The sequence below is a fragment of the Gastrolobium bilobum genome, unplaced genomic scaffold (assembly GCF_033153095.1).
Source record: "Gastrolobium bilobum isolate Gb01-03AN ecotype WA unplaced genomic scaffold, APGP_CSIRO_Gbil_v1 utg896, whole genome shotgun sequence".
In the NCBI taxonomy this organism is placed as follows: Eukaryota; Viridiplantae; Streptophyta; class Magnoliopsida; order Fabales; family Fabaceae; genus Gastrolobium; species Gastrolobium bilobum.
The window spans coordinates 128,016-144,105 of record NW_026897193.1 but is presented as its reverse complement, the minus strand read 5'-3'; the positions used below and the strand labels follow the sequence as shown (position 1 = coordinate 144,105).

The window sequence follows — 16,090 nt, the reverse complement described above, 5'->3', positions numbered from 1 at the left end:
ATCCAATCAATGTGTGACTATATATCTCAACAGTAAAAAACAAAATGTGGTTGCTGGGTCAAGTGCAAAGGCATAATATTGAGTCATGATCCAAGGTATTTGTGTACTGCTATGTTTGAAGATTGTTCTAGATAATCTTATAATGAAATGTGAAGAACCTATGAAGCTACTATGATAACAAGTTAGTCATCGTTATAGCACATAATCCTGTCCAACATGACCGAACAAAACATTGAGATCGACCGCCACTTCATCAAAGAAAAGCTAGATGTGGATTGATCATTAATTACTCCATATATTTCTTCTGGTTGTGAACTAGCTGATGTCTTGACTAAGAAACTTCCCATTGAGAGATTTCAAGAACTAAGTAGCAAGTCGAGAATGATAAATATACATTCCTCGACTTAAGGAGGAGTGTTGTAAATATGGAAGATATCTGTAATTTTGTTTCTTTTACTAGCCAGATTTTGGGGCTTGCAAAAGAACAAAAAAAACCGAACTGAACTGTGAATCGAAATAAACTGCATTTAATATAACTGGTTTTTAAAAACCAGTTCATAAACTAGACTAGTTAAAAAAACAAGTTATGAACCAAATTGATTTTTTTTCCTTCTCTTCTTTTCTTTAATTTTTTATTTTTTCTCTTTATTTTTCTTCTCTTATTTATTTATTTGTTTAGTGCCTTCTTTTTTCTTTATTTTTATTACTTTCTTTTTCTTTTTCTTTTTGTATCTTTATTTTTACTTTATTTTATTTTTTTTAAATTGTTTATTGATTTTTTTAAAAGAATTAGTATTATTTATATTTATATTTTTATATTTATATTTTCCTTTAACTCAATCTTTTTATACTTTTCATTTTAGTTATAAGGGTATGCAAAAGAATCAAAAAACCTAAATTACACTGCACTTAAAAAAATTTATTTTCAAAATCCATTTCCTTAACTAAAGTGATTTTTGAAAAACCAACCAGCTCATGAATCGAATTGGATTTTTTTTTTCTTCTCTTTTCCTTTAATTCTGTTTTGTTATCTTATTTATTTATTTATTTAGAGTTTTTTTTATTACTTTATTTCTTTTCTTTTTGATTTTGATTTTTCTTTTTTTCTCTAATTTATGTTCATTTTTACTTTATTTTATTTTCTTTCCTTTTTCTTTTTAATTGTTTAATTTTTATTTATTTTTTATCCTTTTTTCCCCAATCTTTTCATTTTTTTCATTTGGATTCAGAACTTATTTTTAAAACCAGTTCAGAATTGGTTAATCAGTTCACAATTGGTTCATAATCAATTCTGAATTAGTTATGAATTGGTTCAAAAAGATAAACCAGTTCAGTGTAGTTCCGCAAAGAAAACCGAGCTGAACTGAAATGTGCACCCCCCTAGCCAGATTATGTTTCCATATTTTTTAGGATTTGGGTTAATTCCTTTCTTGCCTGTTAGTTTCTCTATAAATATTGTAACCCTTTGTGCCTGTGATCTTATGAAGGCAATAATAATATTTTCTAGTTTTTCTCCTTTCAAGTCACGAATGTTTGGAGGACCAAATAGGCTGTTATTGATTTTAGTTTGGTTGTTGTTTGATTTCTAAATGGATCTTCTGCTTTTCTTTTCTTTTCTTTTCTTTTTTTCATTTTTTGGATAGACGATGAATATCATTATATGAATTATGGTAGCAAGAGTGTTTCTTTCTAATCTGATTAGTTGATAAACAGGACTGTGGGAGATTTTGATGATTGGACAAATTGGCTTCTTTACAAAGGAGGAGTAGGAGTAAAGGGAGATAACAGTTGGGAGTCTTGGTGGGACGAAGAACAGGTTAACATTAATTTTTTTCACTTGATTGTTAGCATGATTAGGGGCTCAAAATGAAGAAATACTGAAGACTGAGTCTGTGTTGCTCTATTATTATAACGGAATTCACTTTTTCAACCCATTAGGGTGCTTCACATCTTAGTGTAATATCGCCATACTACTTAACTCAGTGCCTATAAATAAGACCACCGTGTGCAATGTTACTCACGCATTCACACAATAAAAGAGAAGTGAATCTATATTCTCTTTTTGTGTGAATGTGCAAGTGAGTAACATTGTACACAATGTTCTTATTTGTAGCCTTTTGTAGTTAGTTAAGTACAAGTAATATGGCTATATTACACTAAGATGTCTAGGACACTTATATATAACACTGTGCAGCACGAATAAACTTTTGTGTTTAAGTATTTCTTAACTATATAATCCATGTTATTTGCACTAAAGGCTTGCTAGAATAGCCTTCACAAGTCGATGCCTTCTCTATTAATGTCTAATGAAAGTTACTCTTTCTGTAGATGCATATCCAAACTTTGAGGGGTCGTATCTTGGAGACAGTTTTGAGTGCGAGGTTCTTCCTGTTTCAATATGGTATTGTGTATAAGCTGCATCTTACTGGAAAAGATACATCACTTGCGGTAAACTTTTTGGTCTTCCTATACGCATTAGATATTTCTCATGAACTTAGTCCTAACAAAAAACATAATACAAAATGACTGCTTTTCTTCTGTACTAATTATATGTCTACTTATATTTATATGAAAAGCTTATAGTAATATTTCATTAATCTAAAAAATAAAATAAGACTCTTATTTATAGGTTCTGATTGTTTTCTACATTGTAGATATATGGATTCTCATGGGTTGTCTTGGTTGGAATTGTCTTGATATTTAAGGTTTGAACTTTTCCTGATAATTTGATCTTTTTTGTGGACAAAAAATGTTTTCTTTCATTTATATTTGACACACCCCTTTTCTGAAAATTCTGATATTTCCTTGCTTTGCAGATCTTTACCTACAGCCCGAAGGAATCTGCCGATTTTCAGCTAGTATTGCGATTTTCACAGGGAGTTGCGGCTGTAGGCCTTGTTGCAGCTGTGTGCCTTGTTGTTGCCTTTACTGGACTGACAATAGCTGACCTTTTTGCAAGCATCCTTGCATTTATCCCTACCGGATGGGGAATATTATCTGTAAGTTGGAGTCTTGATTCATATATATATATGTAAAGTTTTATTAATCTCATGTTAAAGGAGATAAGTTATCTCATGTGATAGAGACAAATTTGTGGGTTCCACCACCTGAAAAATAAAAATAAAATAAAAGAAAAAGGTGACACAGTTATCGAAGGGTGTGTAGGAGAGAAAGTTATCACATGTAACATAAGAATAGTTTTTTCCATATATATATATATATATATATATATATATATATATATATATATAGGGCTTAGTGAGTATCAAGTGACTGAATGTAATTTTGGTCCAGTGCACTGTATTCTCCAGCGAGAATATAGTGCAAAAAATATTATAACTATGTTTTCCCGGGAGAACACCTGAAGAATACCATTGTAATATTTTTGCACTATATTCTCGAGGGAGAATATAGTCACTATACACTCACTGGGCAGTCCAGTGATTGAATTTTGGATTTTTCGATATATATAATAGAGGTCAGTGTCTGAGTTGAATCAATCTGGAGATTATCAGGAAGGAGGTTTCATGGTACCCTTATTTTTGGATTTCCTGTATCATGGACTGTTGAATTCTGCATTGAGATTTGTCCCGCATTTGTCTAGGGATCCATGATACTTCCAACCGGAAAGGAACAATAAGGGTGTACCATATAATTCCCATCAGGGGGAACCAATAATGCTGTACCATAGAAATTTCCATCAGGAACTATTTCTTGAGCCTTTTTCGGTGAAGTTATACGAATAGTTTTATATTATATCTTTAACGTGTCTCCTCACACCAAGACCCCTTTTTGAGCTCATTTATCTTATACTGAAATTCAATTTTTTATTAGAAGAATGGGAGCTGTAAAAATTGAACTCTAGGTCATTTGGTCATAGAGACTTTGATACCATGTCATAAACCTACTCCAAATGTTTGAACGGTTAGGTGAAGACACGTGATTGGTTTTATATTACATCTCTAACAATAATAAAGCATGGTGTTTCAAGGGATGTTATTATTCTTATTCTAACTTCAAATGTAGCTTAGTAGAGAATTAAAATACTATGACTATGAGCAATGAGGGTTAAATAGTCTCATATGAGGGTTAAATAGTCTTAACTCTACGTTTCACTGTTGAATTATTGTGGTGTGGTCGTGGTCTTATCGTTGGGGTAACCTTTTTCTTGACCATTCTTCCTGCACGGCTGATATAATTTCGCTTTATTCCTGTCAAACTCTGAAATAGTACTGTAAAACTCCTGGGTCACACTTATTGGGTTGCATGTGGGATCGTCATGTGTTTTTGCCTGAGGTCCGAATAGAGTTTATGTAAAACTGACTATTCATTACCGCTTCTTTTCTTTTCTTTTTATTTGACACTTGTAAGCATCATTGCTGGTATTTGAAGTCAATTCCCAGTTCTAACATTTGTAAAAATTTCTACTCCTTTCAGTTGGCAATCGCATGGAAGAGGATAGTTTGGAGTCTCGGCTTGTGGGATTCTGTTCGTGAGTTTGCTAGAATGTATGATGCCGGAATGGGGATGATCATTTTTGCGCCAATAGCGTTTTTATCGTGGTTTCCATTCATTTCCACTTTCCAGTCTCGCCTTCTCTTTAATCAAGCCTTCAGCCGTGGTCTTGAAATCTCCCTCATCCTTGCTGGAAATAAAGCTAACGTTGAGGCTTAACTCTTTTCGTCTTTTACATTGTTGTGATCCCGCAGGGCTTGTATATTTGAGATGTGTATTATTTTTTTAGTATAGGGTTCACTTTGACTTTTGAGATGTGTATTATTTTTTTAGTATAGGGTTGACTTTGACTTGGTTGTACATTTAATTTAAGAAAGAATGAAAGCTGCAACTTTTAAATGGTCTTTGTACTAGGTTTGCATGGCTCCGCAGTTCAGTTTCCATCAATATCATTATGCAAATTTGACTTTGGCTCTCGTACACAATCCAATTTGAGGTCAACGCCTCTTAAATGCAAATCTATATGAAGCCATATCAAAGACTAAATCTTATTATTTTTTCTTACTAATCAACGCTGGCATATCGTGAGATGTTACCGTCCCAGTGTTTTGCTTTGAACGGTTATGGCATATTATTTGGTCTTACTAATCAACGTTGACTTGATGAAAAAAAAATGAAGTTTATCTTCTCTTAGGTAGACATTTAACTTTTACCCAAGTACTTTTGATAATTGAGGGAAAATACAAGTTCCTGAGTGGTGACTTTTTCATATTTTTAAGTTCAAATGTTATGTTTAAAGCCAAATAACCAATGCATAGTACGGCTTAAGTATATTTATATGAGAGAAAAATTCTCATATACTCACAAATCAAAGGTGAGACTTACTTTATATTTTTTTTTCTCCTCTATTCTCTCTTCTCTAATTTGTGATTGTATTTTTTCTTTCATGTAAAGAAGAGTAATATTGTTATCAAAAAAAAAAAAAAAAAAAAAGAAGAGTAATATTTTCCTTTTTTTTATTAGAATAAAACTCTTCATAACCTTTATGCCTGTGTTTTACTGCTGGCATTCTCAAAATGATAAATAGTTTGCAAATAGGGAAAAGTATTTTTGTCTTTTTAAATGACAAACTTATATCATTTCACTCTCACAAAGAGATGAGACCCACACCTTTATACTTTTTGCTCTCTCTATTCCTTTATCTATTTTTTTTTCTCATTTAAAATGACACAACTTTACATCCTTTAAAATGTTACACACTTTTTCCTTGCAAATATTACTAAAAGGCTTTTTTTGAGGCTTATATCATTTGTTGTAACCAATGTTGTTAAAATCTATATCTTAAGTGAAATCAGAAGGGGATTAAAAAATCGTAAAACATAAAATCGTAATGTAAAAATATCGTAAAAACGTAAAAGCGTTTGGAATATTAGTAAAATCGTTTTGATGAAAAAAATCGTAAAAACGTAAAATCGTAGTGATAAATCGAGATTTTTTTTTTTTTTTTTTGGTAATCTGATAAATCGAGATTTTAATAACAATGGTTGTAACCCTAAAACAGCTAGCCTCTATTCCTAAACTTCAATTAAAAAAAAATATGCATAACATATGATGATGGAATTATATTGTTAATATTATTTGAATTTGAAGAAATAGCATTAACAAAATTAATTTGAATATTTGTTAGTGTCAGCAAACATTTTTAAATAAAATAGGCATAAAGTTAAAAAGCACAATCAAGAGATTTATTCACAAAATTTATTTTAGGGTTTTGTTTAGGAGCGCAAAAGCGCTTGGGTCCCTCAACCTTTTGATTGGACGAGAATTTATAATTTAATGTGAGACTCAGGAATGCGAGCGACTATGTGCTTTAGTGTTCATCAGCAGAACTTTTAATTAAAATTTAAACAATTTTTTTGAATATGTTGTAAGATACTGTTTTTTATTCAGATACTTTGATGACATTTGTAACACCATGTTTAATATACCAAATTTAATAAAGTTAGAGAAAGAGTTGTGCTTTCATGAGTCCAAATTTTCTAAAAAAATGTGCAAAAGATAAATTTACGTGAATAAACAGAAATAGTTACAAATCATAATAATTGTTTTTAAACAAAACTAGAGTAAAATCACAATATATATATATATATATATATATATATATATATATATATATATATATAACGGATCAAAACTTGTACATACTATTTTCTGGCAAAAAAAAAAAATACATACTCCTTTTACAAGACAAACAGGATCACTTTAGTTTCTACAAATGTATTCTATAATGTTGATGATAAGCTACATGAGTGATGGAAGTGAATCCTCTCATGTGAAAAAGTAATCATGTGGTCATGTTATTTGATCACAACCACTCATTTAAAAATTATGCACTTTTCTCTCTCTCATCTCATCATCAATGAATGATTGTGATCAAATAACATGATCACATAACTACTTTTTCACATGAGAAGATCCACTCCCGTGAAGGATAACCTCATTTCTATTTAAAAACATAGGGTTATAAATTAAATTTGCTCTTATCGCCAGTTTATTGTAGACTTATTTTTGAAGCAAAGGGGCCAAAAATATACAGAGAACAAGGAATAAATTAAACTAACCAGCCAACAGGAAAGACAACTTAATAAAAATGTGGATAAAAAAGCAGGAAAATTCATGACATCACACATGGCAACTGCACTCTCATAAGTCATTGGCCACTATGGCTTGGAAGATGTAAAGGTCAGTTGTGACTGAATAAGAAGGCAAAGGTTAAATAAATCCCTTGTAAAATTAAAAAAACAACAATAACATGAAGTCATTTAGTGTCTCCAATATATGGGTTCGTCTATTCTGACATTACCCAAAGTTCATAACTCCATTGGCAACCATGCAACAAAAGCATAAAAAAGTCAACATTCACACCCATTTAACACCAACCTGACTACAATCCAACAATAATCCAAGAGAAAGAAAACAAACCAGAAACAAAAGACTACCTGTGTTACTTGTAATAAATCTTCTATTTGGCATATATGTCAATTCCGCAGAAGTTGTGCCGCGTTAGGCATAACCAGTGAAGTTAAATAAAAATTTATCATGTTTAAGAAGATAATTACAACTTATGGGTGATATGCATAACTCAAAAGAAGCTAGAAGATCCCTGCCAGAGAATGTTTACAACACAGGTTGCTGAATCGTTGCACCGCTGGCACCGTCACTTCCACCCACCATCCCAGCCACCTCAACACTAGATGAGTTTGGGTAGGAGAATTGTTGATCAAGTTCAGGCATAGACGTGGGTGATGAGTTTATAGGGTGGTCAAACCTACAAGCTGGTCCAAATTTGCAAATACCATAACGGCTGTAATGCGTGCACACATTCTGGTCCTGAATTTCATAATACATTTTAATATTGGACCAGAGAAACACAGCCATCTCTAGATTACATAACCGTGTTTAGTTCCATTATAAATAATTTATTTATGCACAACCACTTCTTAACTAAAACAGAGATTCTTAGAACTTACAAAAACAATAATCACATGTTCACCTTCATTTATTGAAGGCATGCATATCAGCCAAAAAGTGGCTTCTACGATCAGTTTGGTACACACTCAAAAATCGGGGTGAAACATCAGGCTGGAGTTTTTCATGCATTTTTTCTCATAAAAATCATCAGTGACCTTTTCACCCCCATTTTTAATGGTGTACTAAATAGACTCTTAAAGTCTCCACCTTTTTAAGCTTAAGCAGAAATTATTGAAAAAATATAAAATTGTGATATGATACAACTATGCTGAATCTGAATGCTCTTGTTTCACTCAAAGCATATTTTCAATGCATGTGAACATGACAAAACCATTTTTTGTTCAGAATCAACAGCTTTTCATGATTAATCCAGACTCAAAGTTTTAGATTTCCCATGAAATAGTTTCTTTCAACATGTAAAGAAGGGGAAACTAAACATGGAGGCAGCAGAACAAAAGTAAGAACAGGATATTAAAGTTACCACAATTTTTTGTATTAGAAAAAGAGTTCTCATCATAAAGGTTACCACAATTTTTCAGTGTTTTTGATAACTTACACATTTTTGCTAATTTTCCCCAACTCAGGAAAAAAAAAATTGTTTTTACAGTTTCCATATAAGCAAAAAGAAGCAAAATAAAATAACTTACCGGTCTCAAAGGAAGACCCTTGTCACTGAGGTTGCATGGAGGTAATCTTGCCCGATTCTTTGGATGGTGATATTTACAATTAGATTTAAACTTGCAATCCCCAGTTTTTAAGAAGAAGCTGCATTCTGGCTCGCCAGGCCTCTCTGGAAACTCTTCAACTGGGGTCAGCTTTTGATGATGCATATAGACATTTGTTTCAATAGCTGGGTTGTTCATGACATATGCTGAAGGTGGATGCATACCCCTCTCAGATAGATAGACAGGTGCCTTTACAAACCACAAATTGGTCAAATTGCTGGGAAAACAATCAATTATAAGGGTTGGACTGGCAGAATATTTAGCTCACAGAAAGGAAGGGGAAAAAACAGAACACTAGGTATTTTGCTTTATATTCCAATAGATCAGAGCTTGCCCCATAAGAATCAAGACATGCAGAAAAATTAATGAATACTAAGGAGGTTGAGGAATGAGCATGAAATTCAAAACATTAAATGTTACACATCAAATTATTACTCGCGTTTTAATACCCTCTATGATATTGTTTTAAGTTACTTAAAGAAAGAAAAAAAGTATTAAATAATTTTCAAGCTTCGAATATAGTAAATGCTTTATTTTTCACTTAAAACTTCTGCCTTTTTTTCCTTAACCAATGCCCTAAAGGCATCCGTTAACAATCCCTTATTACATTTAGGGCTCAATTTCACTTCTGAGCATACAGCCAAAGATACTTAATAAGTGTGCTTAGGCAATAGAATGGTGTATCTACCAGATCTAGAAAACTCAGTAAATAAAACATAAAGAAAACAGTTTTTGACTTTTAAGTAACTGATGATGGTCAAATAAATCTCCATCTTTAAATAGATTAAAACTCATACCACTATTCACTTCAGTATTCACTGTACAAATAATACGAACACTGGACTATTGACAACTGTGCAACAGCCAACTGGTGACAATATCTCACAATGTATATGTTGCAGGAACAGAGAACATTAACATTGTATGATAGAAGACTAGCAGACTAATTTGTCATCATGTACAAATAATATAATAGAATGTCCCTTGTTAGATGGTTGTTAGCATTGAATCTATTGATTTACCTGATATCCATTCCATTCAGAACTATGGGGAGAAACCCCTTGAGTAGGCGAAAGTATCATTGACACAAAAGAAGCACTTTCATTTGATGTTCTAGTAGAAGACCACAAGGGCATGGATGATTGTGATACACCTTGTAATGAAATAGAACTACCAGTATCATACCCTGAAGAAGAATCAAATCCTCCAACAGCTGTAGGATCCGGATGATTATACTTGCAGTTTGCTCCAAACTTACAAGAGCCAGTGCGCATGTAATAGAGGCACTCTTTCTCTCCCTGTCATGAATAATAACCTTACTAAAACTTCGGTGACAAATATTTCGGACAGCTGAAAGGGACAAAAGATAGCATACACAAATAAACTTTCAGCATAACTTGATAAGTAAGAAACTAAGGTTATACCAAACGAATAGGAAGGCCGAGGAAGTTAAGCTCTAAAATTGGGGCTGCTAAACACTTTCCTCTTGTGTGGTTAAACTTACAAGCTTTTCCAAACTTGCAACCCCCAGACCTTAAATAATACTGCCATGACATCAGGAAACAAAAAAGAGTTGTTATAAACATGTAAAAAATTGTAGTAGGAAATGTTTAAGATGTTGCCTCGGGAAAGAGATTGAACATAAACATCATATACAAACATGCTTTATCCAAAATTTCTTTAAGAGATCCAATCATTTTTCAACACAGCAAAGCCAGGCCGGCATGAGTAAAATAAATAAATAAAGTTTCGAGAAAAGAAAAAGCTTCACAATGACCAAACCATCACAGAAAGAACTCTACTAAATAAAAAGCATGATCCACCATGATAGAATTTTCTTTGCATCACCAGTCCATGGCTAATGGACACCATATAGAAAGCATATACCAATGCCTAATCTGGAAATGTATAACCAAAAATGATATTTCTTAACGATCAGCCACGGACAACTATTGAGTTCCGCATATTGATCAAGGAATTCTAATATAGAATATTTTTTCTTATATCATATTGATCAAGGAATTCTAATTTTACGTAATTTTTCTGAACTCTCAAACCCAAGCATAGGTGACTGTTAACATTTGCTAGACAAATCCAGTCTCCCTTAGTGGTACGGGTATTACGAAGAGAAATACTGTGAAAGTGCCCAAAATTGAACATATGACATACAAATGATCCATAATCTCAGTGACACCGAAACAAATGAAGAAAATAAGGTCACATGTTTGGTTAAACCTCCTTGAGTTAACCTCACACAATCTTCCATGGCAAATCCCGCGGGGAAGGGGAACTTGCATTTTAATGCACATTGTTGAGATATATAGTCTCACATTGATTGTATGTGCAATTAATGTAGTCTTTATAAGACCTTGGGCACTCTCACCCTTTGAGCTAACTTTTGGGGTGGTATATCCCAAGGTTCTTTACATGGTATCAGAGCCTCGCCGTCCCCCACTTTCTCTTGTGGAGTTTCTTAGCACAGGTAGGCTGGGCCTGTTGCATTGTCCACTCTTCAAGCCCAATGGGCTCTAATGTGAGGGGGCGTGTTGAGATATATAGTCCCACATTGGTTGTATGTGCAACTAATGTGGAGTTTATAAGGCCTTGGGAACTCCCACCCTTTGAGCTAGCTTTTGGGGTGGTGTATCCCAAGGTTCTTTACATGGTATCAGAGCCTCGCCGCCCCCCACTTTCTCTTGTGGCGTTTCTTAGCACAAGTAGGCTGGGCCTGTTGCATTGTCCACTCTTCAAGCCCAATGGGCTCTCGTGTGAGGGAGCGTGTTGAGATATATAGTCTCACATTGATTGTGTGGGTAACTAATATGGCCTTTATAAGGCCTTGGGCACTCCCACCTTTTGAGCTAGCTTTTGGGGTGGTGTATCCCAAGGTTCTTTACATGGTATCAGAGTCTCGCCGCCCCCCACTTTCTCTTGTGGACTTTCTTAGCACAGATAGGCTGGGCCTGTTGCATCTTCCACTCTTCAAGCCCAATGGGCTCTTGTGTGAGAGGGCGTGTTGAGATATATAGTCTCACATTGGTTGTGTGTGCAACTAATGTGGAGTTTATAAGGTCTTGGGCACTCCCACCCTTTGAGCTAGCTTTTGGGGGGATGTATCCCAAGGTACTTTACATGGTATCAGAGCCGTTCGATCCTCGCCGCCCCCCACTTTCTTTCAAGTGGAATTTCTTTGTTCGCACAGGTAGGTGAGCCTGTGCATTGTCCACATTCAAGCCCAGTGGGCTCTCGTGTGAGGGGGCGTGTTGAGATATATAGTCCCACATTGGTTGTATGTCCAACTAATGTGGAGTTTATAAGGCTTTGGGCACTTTCACCCTTTGAGCTAGCTTTTGGGGTGGTGACCTCAAGGTTCTTTACACACATGATCAACATAAAAACCAAAGTTAACACATTCGGATAATACAATATCAAATCTAAAGTTTGCAACAGAACTTGAACAGCATAATTTTGACATACCTTGCATTCTGTCTGGCCTGATCTTTCAGCCGGTTCATCCCTTTCTCCTTCCTTCTCTTTAACAGCCTTCATTTAGTGTTAAAACATCAAAACACAGAAGACGCTTTAAGAAATGAACATGGTACAAGATATTTGAATTCATAAAATGTTCAAGAGATACAAATTGATGCTCAATCACCATACAGCTCCGATCCTTTAAAGGTAATACTTCCTCTTCTGTCTTTTTACCCTAGAAAAAATCCTTAAAGAAATGCCACATAGGAGACCTCACCAACAGAGGAAAGTTTTTTCAAATTGAGACAAGCTATATGGGGAAAAAAGAAATCTCAAAAGATGCACCACTAGGGTTAGCCTAGTGGTGTGGGGTGTGTGTGTTAGGAGTGTGTGTAGTGTAGGGTGTTGTGTTCAATTCCTTGTAACCTCCAAAAAAAAGAAATCTCAAAAGACATTTAAAAGTATATTAGCAAGCAATTTCTTCGGAAATAACAATTGATTACTAAATAATCGCCATGATGAACAGTTAGTACCAGTCTTCCAATCAAACAAACTATCTTCAGCAAAGGCAAAATGCACTTCTTCTCAATCAAGTCATTCCACTGATAACATAATGCCAGAAAATACACGGGAAAAAAAAAAATCTTTGGCCAAAAGATAATTTTACATAAGTGGATTTTATTCTTCACTTCCAATAATTAATACCTAAATGGATGCATTACTATTAAACATTTAATGCAACCATACACAGAAATTAGTTATAATGTGCTAGAGAGAGGGACAGAAGAAAGTGATACCTGGTTTTTCCACCTAATCGGGTGATTAAACTTGCAATTGAATCCAAATTTGCAAGTCCCAGTCTTGAGATAAAATGCACAGTCTTCAGCATCAGGCCTCAACGGGTACTTTTGAGCTCCACCATTGCTAATGTCATCCTTGTTCTCCACTTCACCACCATCCACTTCATCAAAATCTCCATCCACCTTATCACTCTCACTCACTCTCCCATTCACATCCTCAATCCAATCACAGCCCTCATCACCACCATTCCAACCATCATAATCATTATTATCATCATCATCATCATCACACACTTGGCCCTTATCAGATTCTGGGGCAGCAGCTTCATCACACAATTGTCCACCATCAGCTTCAAAGTTTGAATCTTTATTCTCAGTTTCATCTCCATCCTTCAAATCCAGCTTGTTCTGGAGCTCCCCACCAAGTGCATCATCATCAGCCTGGGCCAGGTGATTGAGATCTGAGGGTTGAGGATCGTTATCATGGTTAGGAACAGGGGAAGAAGGTTCAACTTCAGAATCCAATTGTGGGTCTTTGCTGGAGAAACCAACTGATTCGGATTCAGAAGACTCCATTGTTGTCCCTCCACATTTCAAAAAAAAAACCCCTAATAACGGAAATTAATTGATTGTGGAAACAATCAAGGCAGTGAGAGAAGAGAGAGAAAAAAGTTTGTACCTTCTATTTGGGGGAAAAAACAGAAAAACAGGATGAAAAAGTGTGAAATCAAAAACTCAAAGGCAAAAAAGGTGTTACTTTTATTGTTCGTGAATGGTGATGGTGTGTGTTTGTTGTACCTTGCACTCTGCACTGTTTTGTGTTTCTGTAGAGGTGCATGTATATGTATGTACCTAGTCTAGTGGTTGCAGTACGTATTTTTATACTGTGTGTGGGGGGTACGTATCTGTGACCTTATATGGCCGCCATGCCACATTTGGACTGAAAATAAAAGTTTTAAAAAATTAAACATTAAATAAGTCTGTGTGATATTAATCCAGTCGTATCGGTTTTAAGTGAAATGCTAACTATTAGATCAGATTATTTCCGTTATCATATTGCTTTATTTATTTATATATGTTCAGAATCATTTACGTTGATCTAAGTTATATTCTTAATTTTGAGATTAATCATATTTATATGTAACAGTTTTGATCTATTAAATATTTAAGTTGTTAGATGTAAACAAATTAATTATAAGATTTAGTTTAAGATTTTTTTATTTTTACACCTAAGGCTATTGAATCACAATAGATATCATGTATTCTTTGTTGTATCGTGAATATATCGAATAGTAAGATACAGAAATATGATGAAAAAATAATTTAAAATACATAAGGGCATGTTTGATGCACAGTATATGATAAGACCTGATAGTATAAAGTCTAATTAAATTTTAATATTATCTAGCATTTGACATGGTGTTGTATAAAATAATATATTGTATAAGATAATAGTATCTAGTGTCAGGTAAATGGTAATGCACTGTATAATATTAGATAGGATAAAAATAAATATTTTTGATAAAAATATATTTTAATAAAAAATTTATATAATTCTTTCAAATATGTCATATAATATTAATTTTTATAAAATTTATTGATAGTGTGCCCAAAAAATATTAATTTTTATAAAAAATAATATCCACTATATTAATAAAATAAAAATTAATATTTATTTTAATATATTAATATTAAAATAATATGTTAATTTTTGAGAATTGTACTGGTCAGCGATGTTAATACATTAACCTCTTATCCGGCCAAATCTCACCCCTTTAGGCATGATTAAGTTATACATCGTTTTGATGTATCAAGGGATTTTGTTATATAAATTTATACTATATGATGTTGCTAAAGTGCAAACTAATTATTCTCCTACTCACAATCATCAAGAATAATATTATTACTACTATCACTATCAGCATTTATAAGTGACATAACTAATCGATCATCATCTTCATTAGTGTAGTCATCTAACTCATTTCTCATTTCTTGTTCAACAATATGAGGTTATCATTCTTGTTGGCAATATCATTTCGTTTATTAATATGGATTTTCCATATTAATTTTTTAATTTAAATCACAAATCATATTTTTATTTTCTTTTCCTAATTAATAATAATTTTTACTTTTTTTTGAATTTAAATCACAAGTCAAATATTTTTTTTTTATAATAAAAGTTATAAATTTTGATTTAATTTTTGTATCATATGATACATGATACGATACTTCGTACAATACAATATTGTATCATACGATATGATCCCCTTTCCGATACAAACCCCCCCCACCCCCCAATACGTATCATTACACTTATAAATTGTGTTGTATCGTACAATACTGAAAATTATGCTTACACTGATATAAGAATATCTCACCCTATATATATTTATTATATATTTATATAAATTCAATTTTAGTGGTTGAAACAATGGCCCACCAAATTGAATTGACCTATTCCAATTTAATAACATTGCTATGCATTATTTAAATATATAACTAATATAATATATTATTTTATAGGAAAAAATCAAACTTAGATAATTGTAATTTTAATTATTAATTTCACTCGCATTTAATTATATTATTTTATTAATTATATAAGTAGATGTGAATAAAATTAATAATTAAAATTAAATATAAAATTTATTATTCGTGATATAATTTAAAAAAATTATATTGTATTTTTTTTTTTTGGCAAGCAATTTTTTATATTATATCCAATATAATAGTTTTATTAAAATTTATACTTATTTTAAAATTAAAAATTGTTATATTTTAGCATCGTTAATTTCGCACGAAGTAAATTAATGATGTTCATAAGTTTATTTTTAAATTAACTTCAATTAAAAAAATAAAATCATATAAAGAATAATCACACCTTATAAAAAGATTAAAAAAAAGTGTAAAATATAAAAAGGAATTATCATTAAAAAAGTTATAATTTTTCAAGAAAATAGTCATTTCAATTATTGACTGTTAATTTATCTTTTAAAATTATAAAAGATTGAGCATATTAAAATTACACCTTCTATCTTACTTATTTATTTTTTAATGAAGAAAGATAAGATAAATAGAGAATGCATGCACTCATAGGTCAACGCATGG

The 16,090-nt window shown here is 32.7% G+C and overlaps 2 protein-coding genes across 2 annotated transcripts in view; one reads left to right on the top strand and one right to left on the bottom strand.

Annotated features, from left to right (window-relative positions):
* Nucleotides 1-4,891, top strand: part of LOC133304827 (callose synthase 10) — a 93,232-nt gene extending 88,341 nt beyond the window's left edge. Inside the window, exons 47-51 of the mRNA XM_061504887.1 lie at nt 1,714-1,816; nt 2,329-2,448; nt 2,655-2,705; nt 2,817-2,999; nt 4,438-4,891. Coding sequence (XP_061360871.1) covers nt 1,714-1,816; nt 2,329-2,448; nt 2,655-2,705; nt 2,817-2,999; nt 4,438-4,674 — 694 coding nt within the window. The 3' untranslated portion in view covers nt 4,675-4,891. The remainder of the gene's footprint in view (nt 1-1,713; nt 1,817-2,328; nt 2,449-2,654; nt 2,706-2,816; nt 3,000-4,437) is intronic.
* Nucleotides 4,892-7,341: 2,450 nt separating this feature from the next.
* On the bottom strand, nt 7,342-13,795 carry LOC133304831 (zinc finger CCCH domain-containing protein 43-like). Its single transcript, XM_061504893.1, has 6 exons — nt 12,980-13,795; nt 12,189-12,254; nt 10,136-10,255; nt 9,734-10,009; nt 8,634-8,900; nt 7,342-7,845 (listed from the first exon to the last, which is right to left on the bottom strand). The coding sequence occupies exons 1-6, from the start codon at nt 13,556-13,558 to the stop codon at nt 7,633-7,635; spliced, it is 1,521 nt and encodes a 506-aa protein (XP_061360877.1). The 5' UTR covers nt 13,559-13,795; the 3' UTR covers nt 7,342-7,632.
* Nucleotides 13,796-16,090: the final 2,295 nt, after the last annotated feature.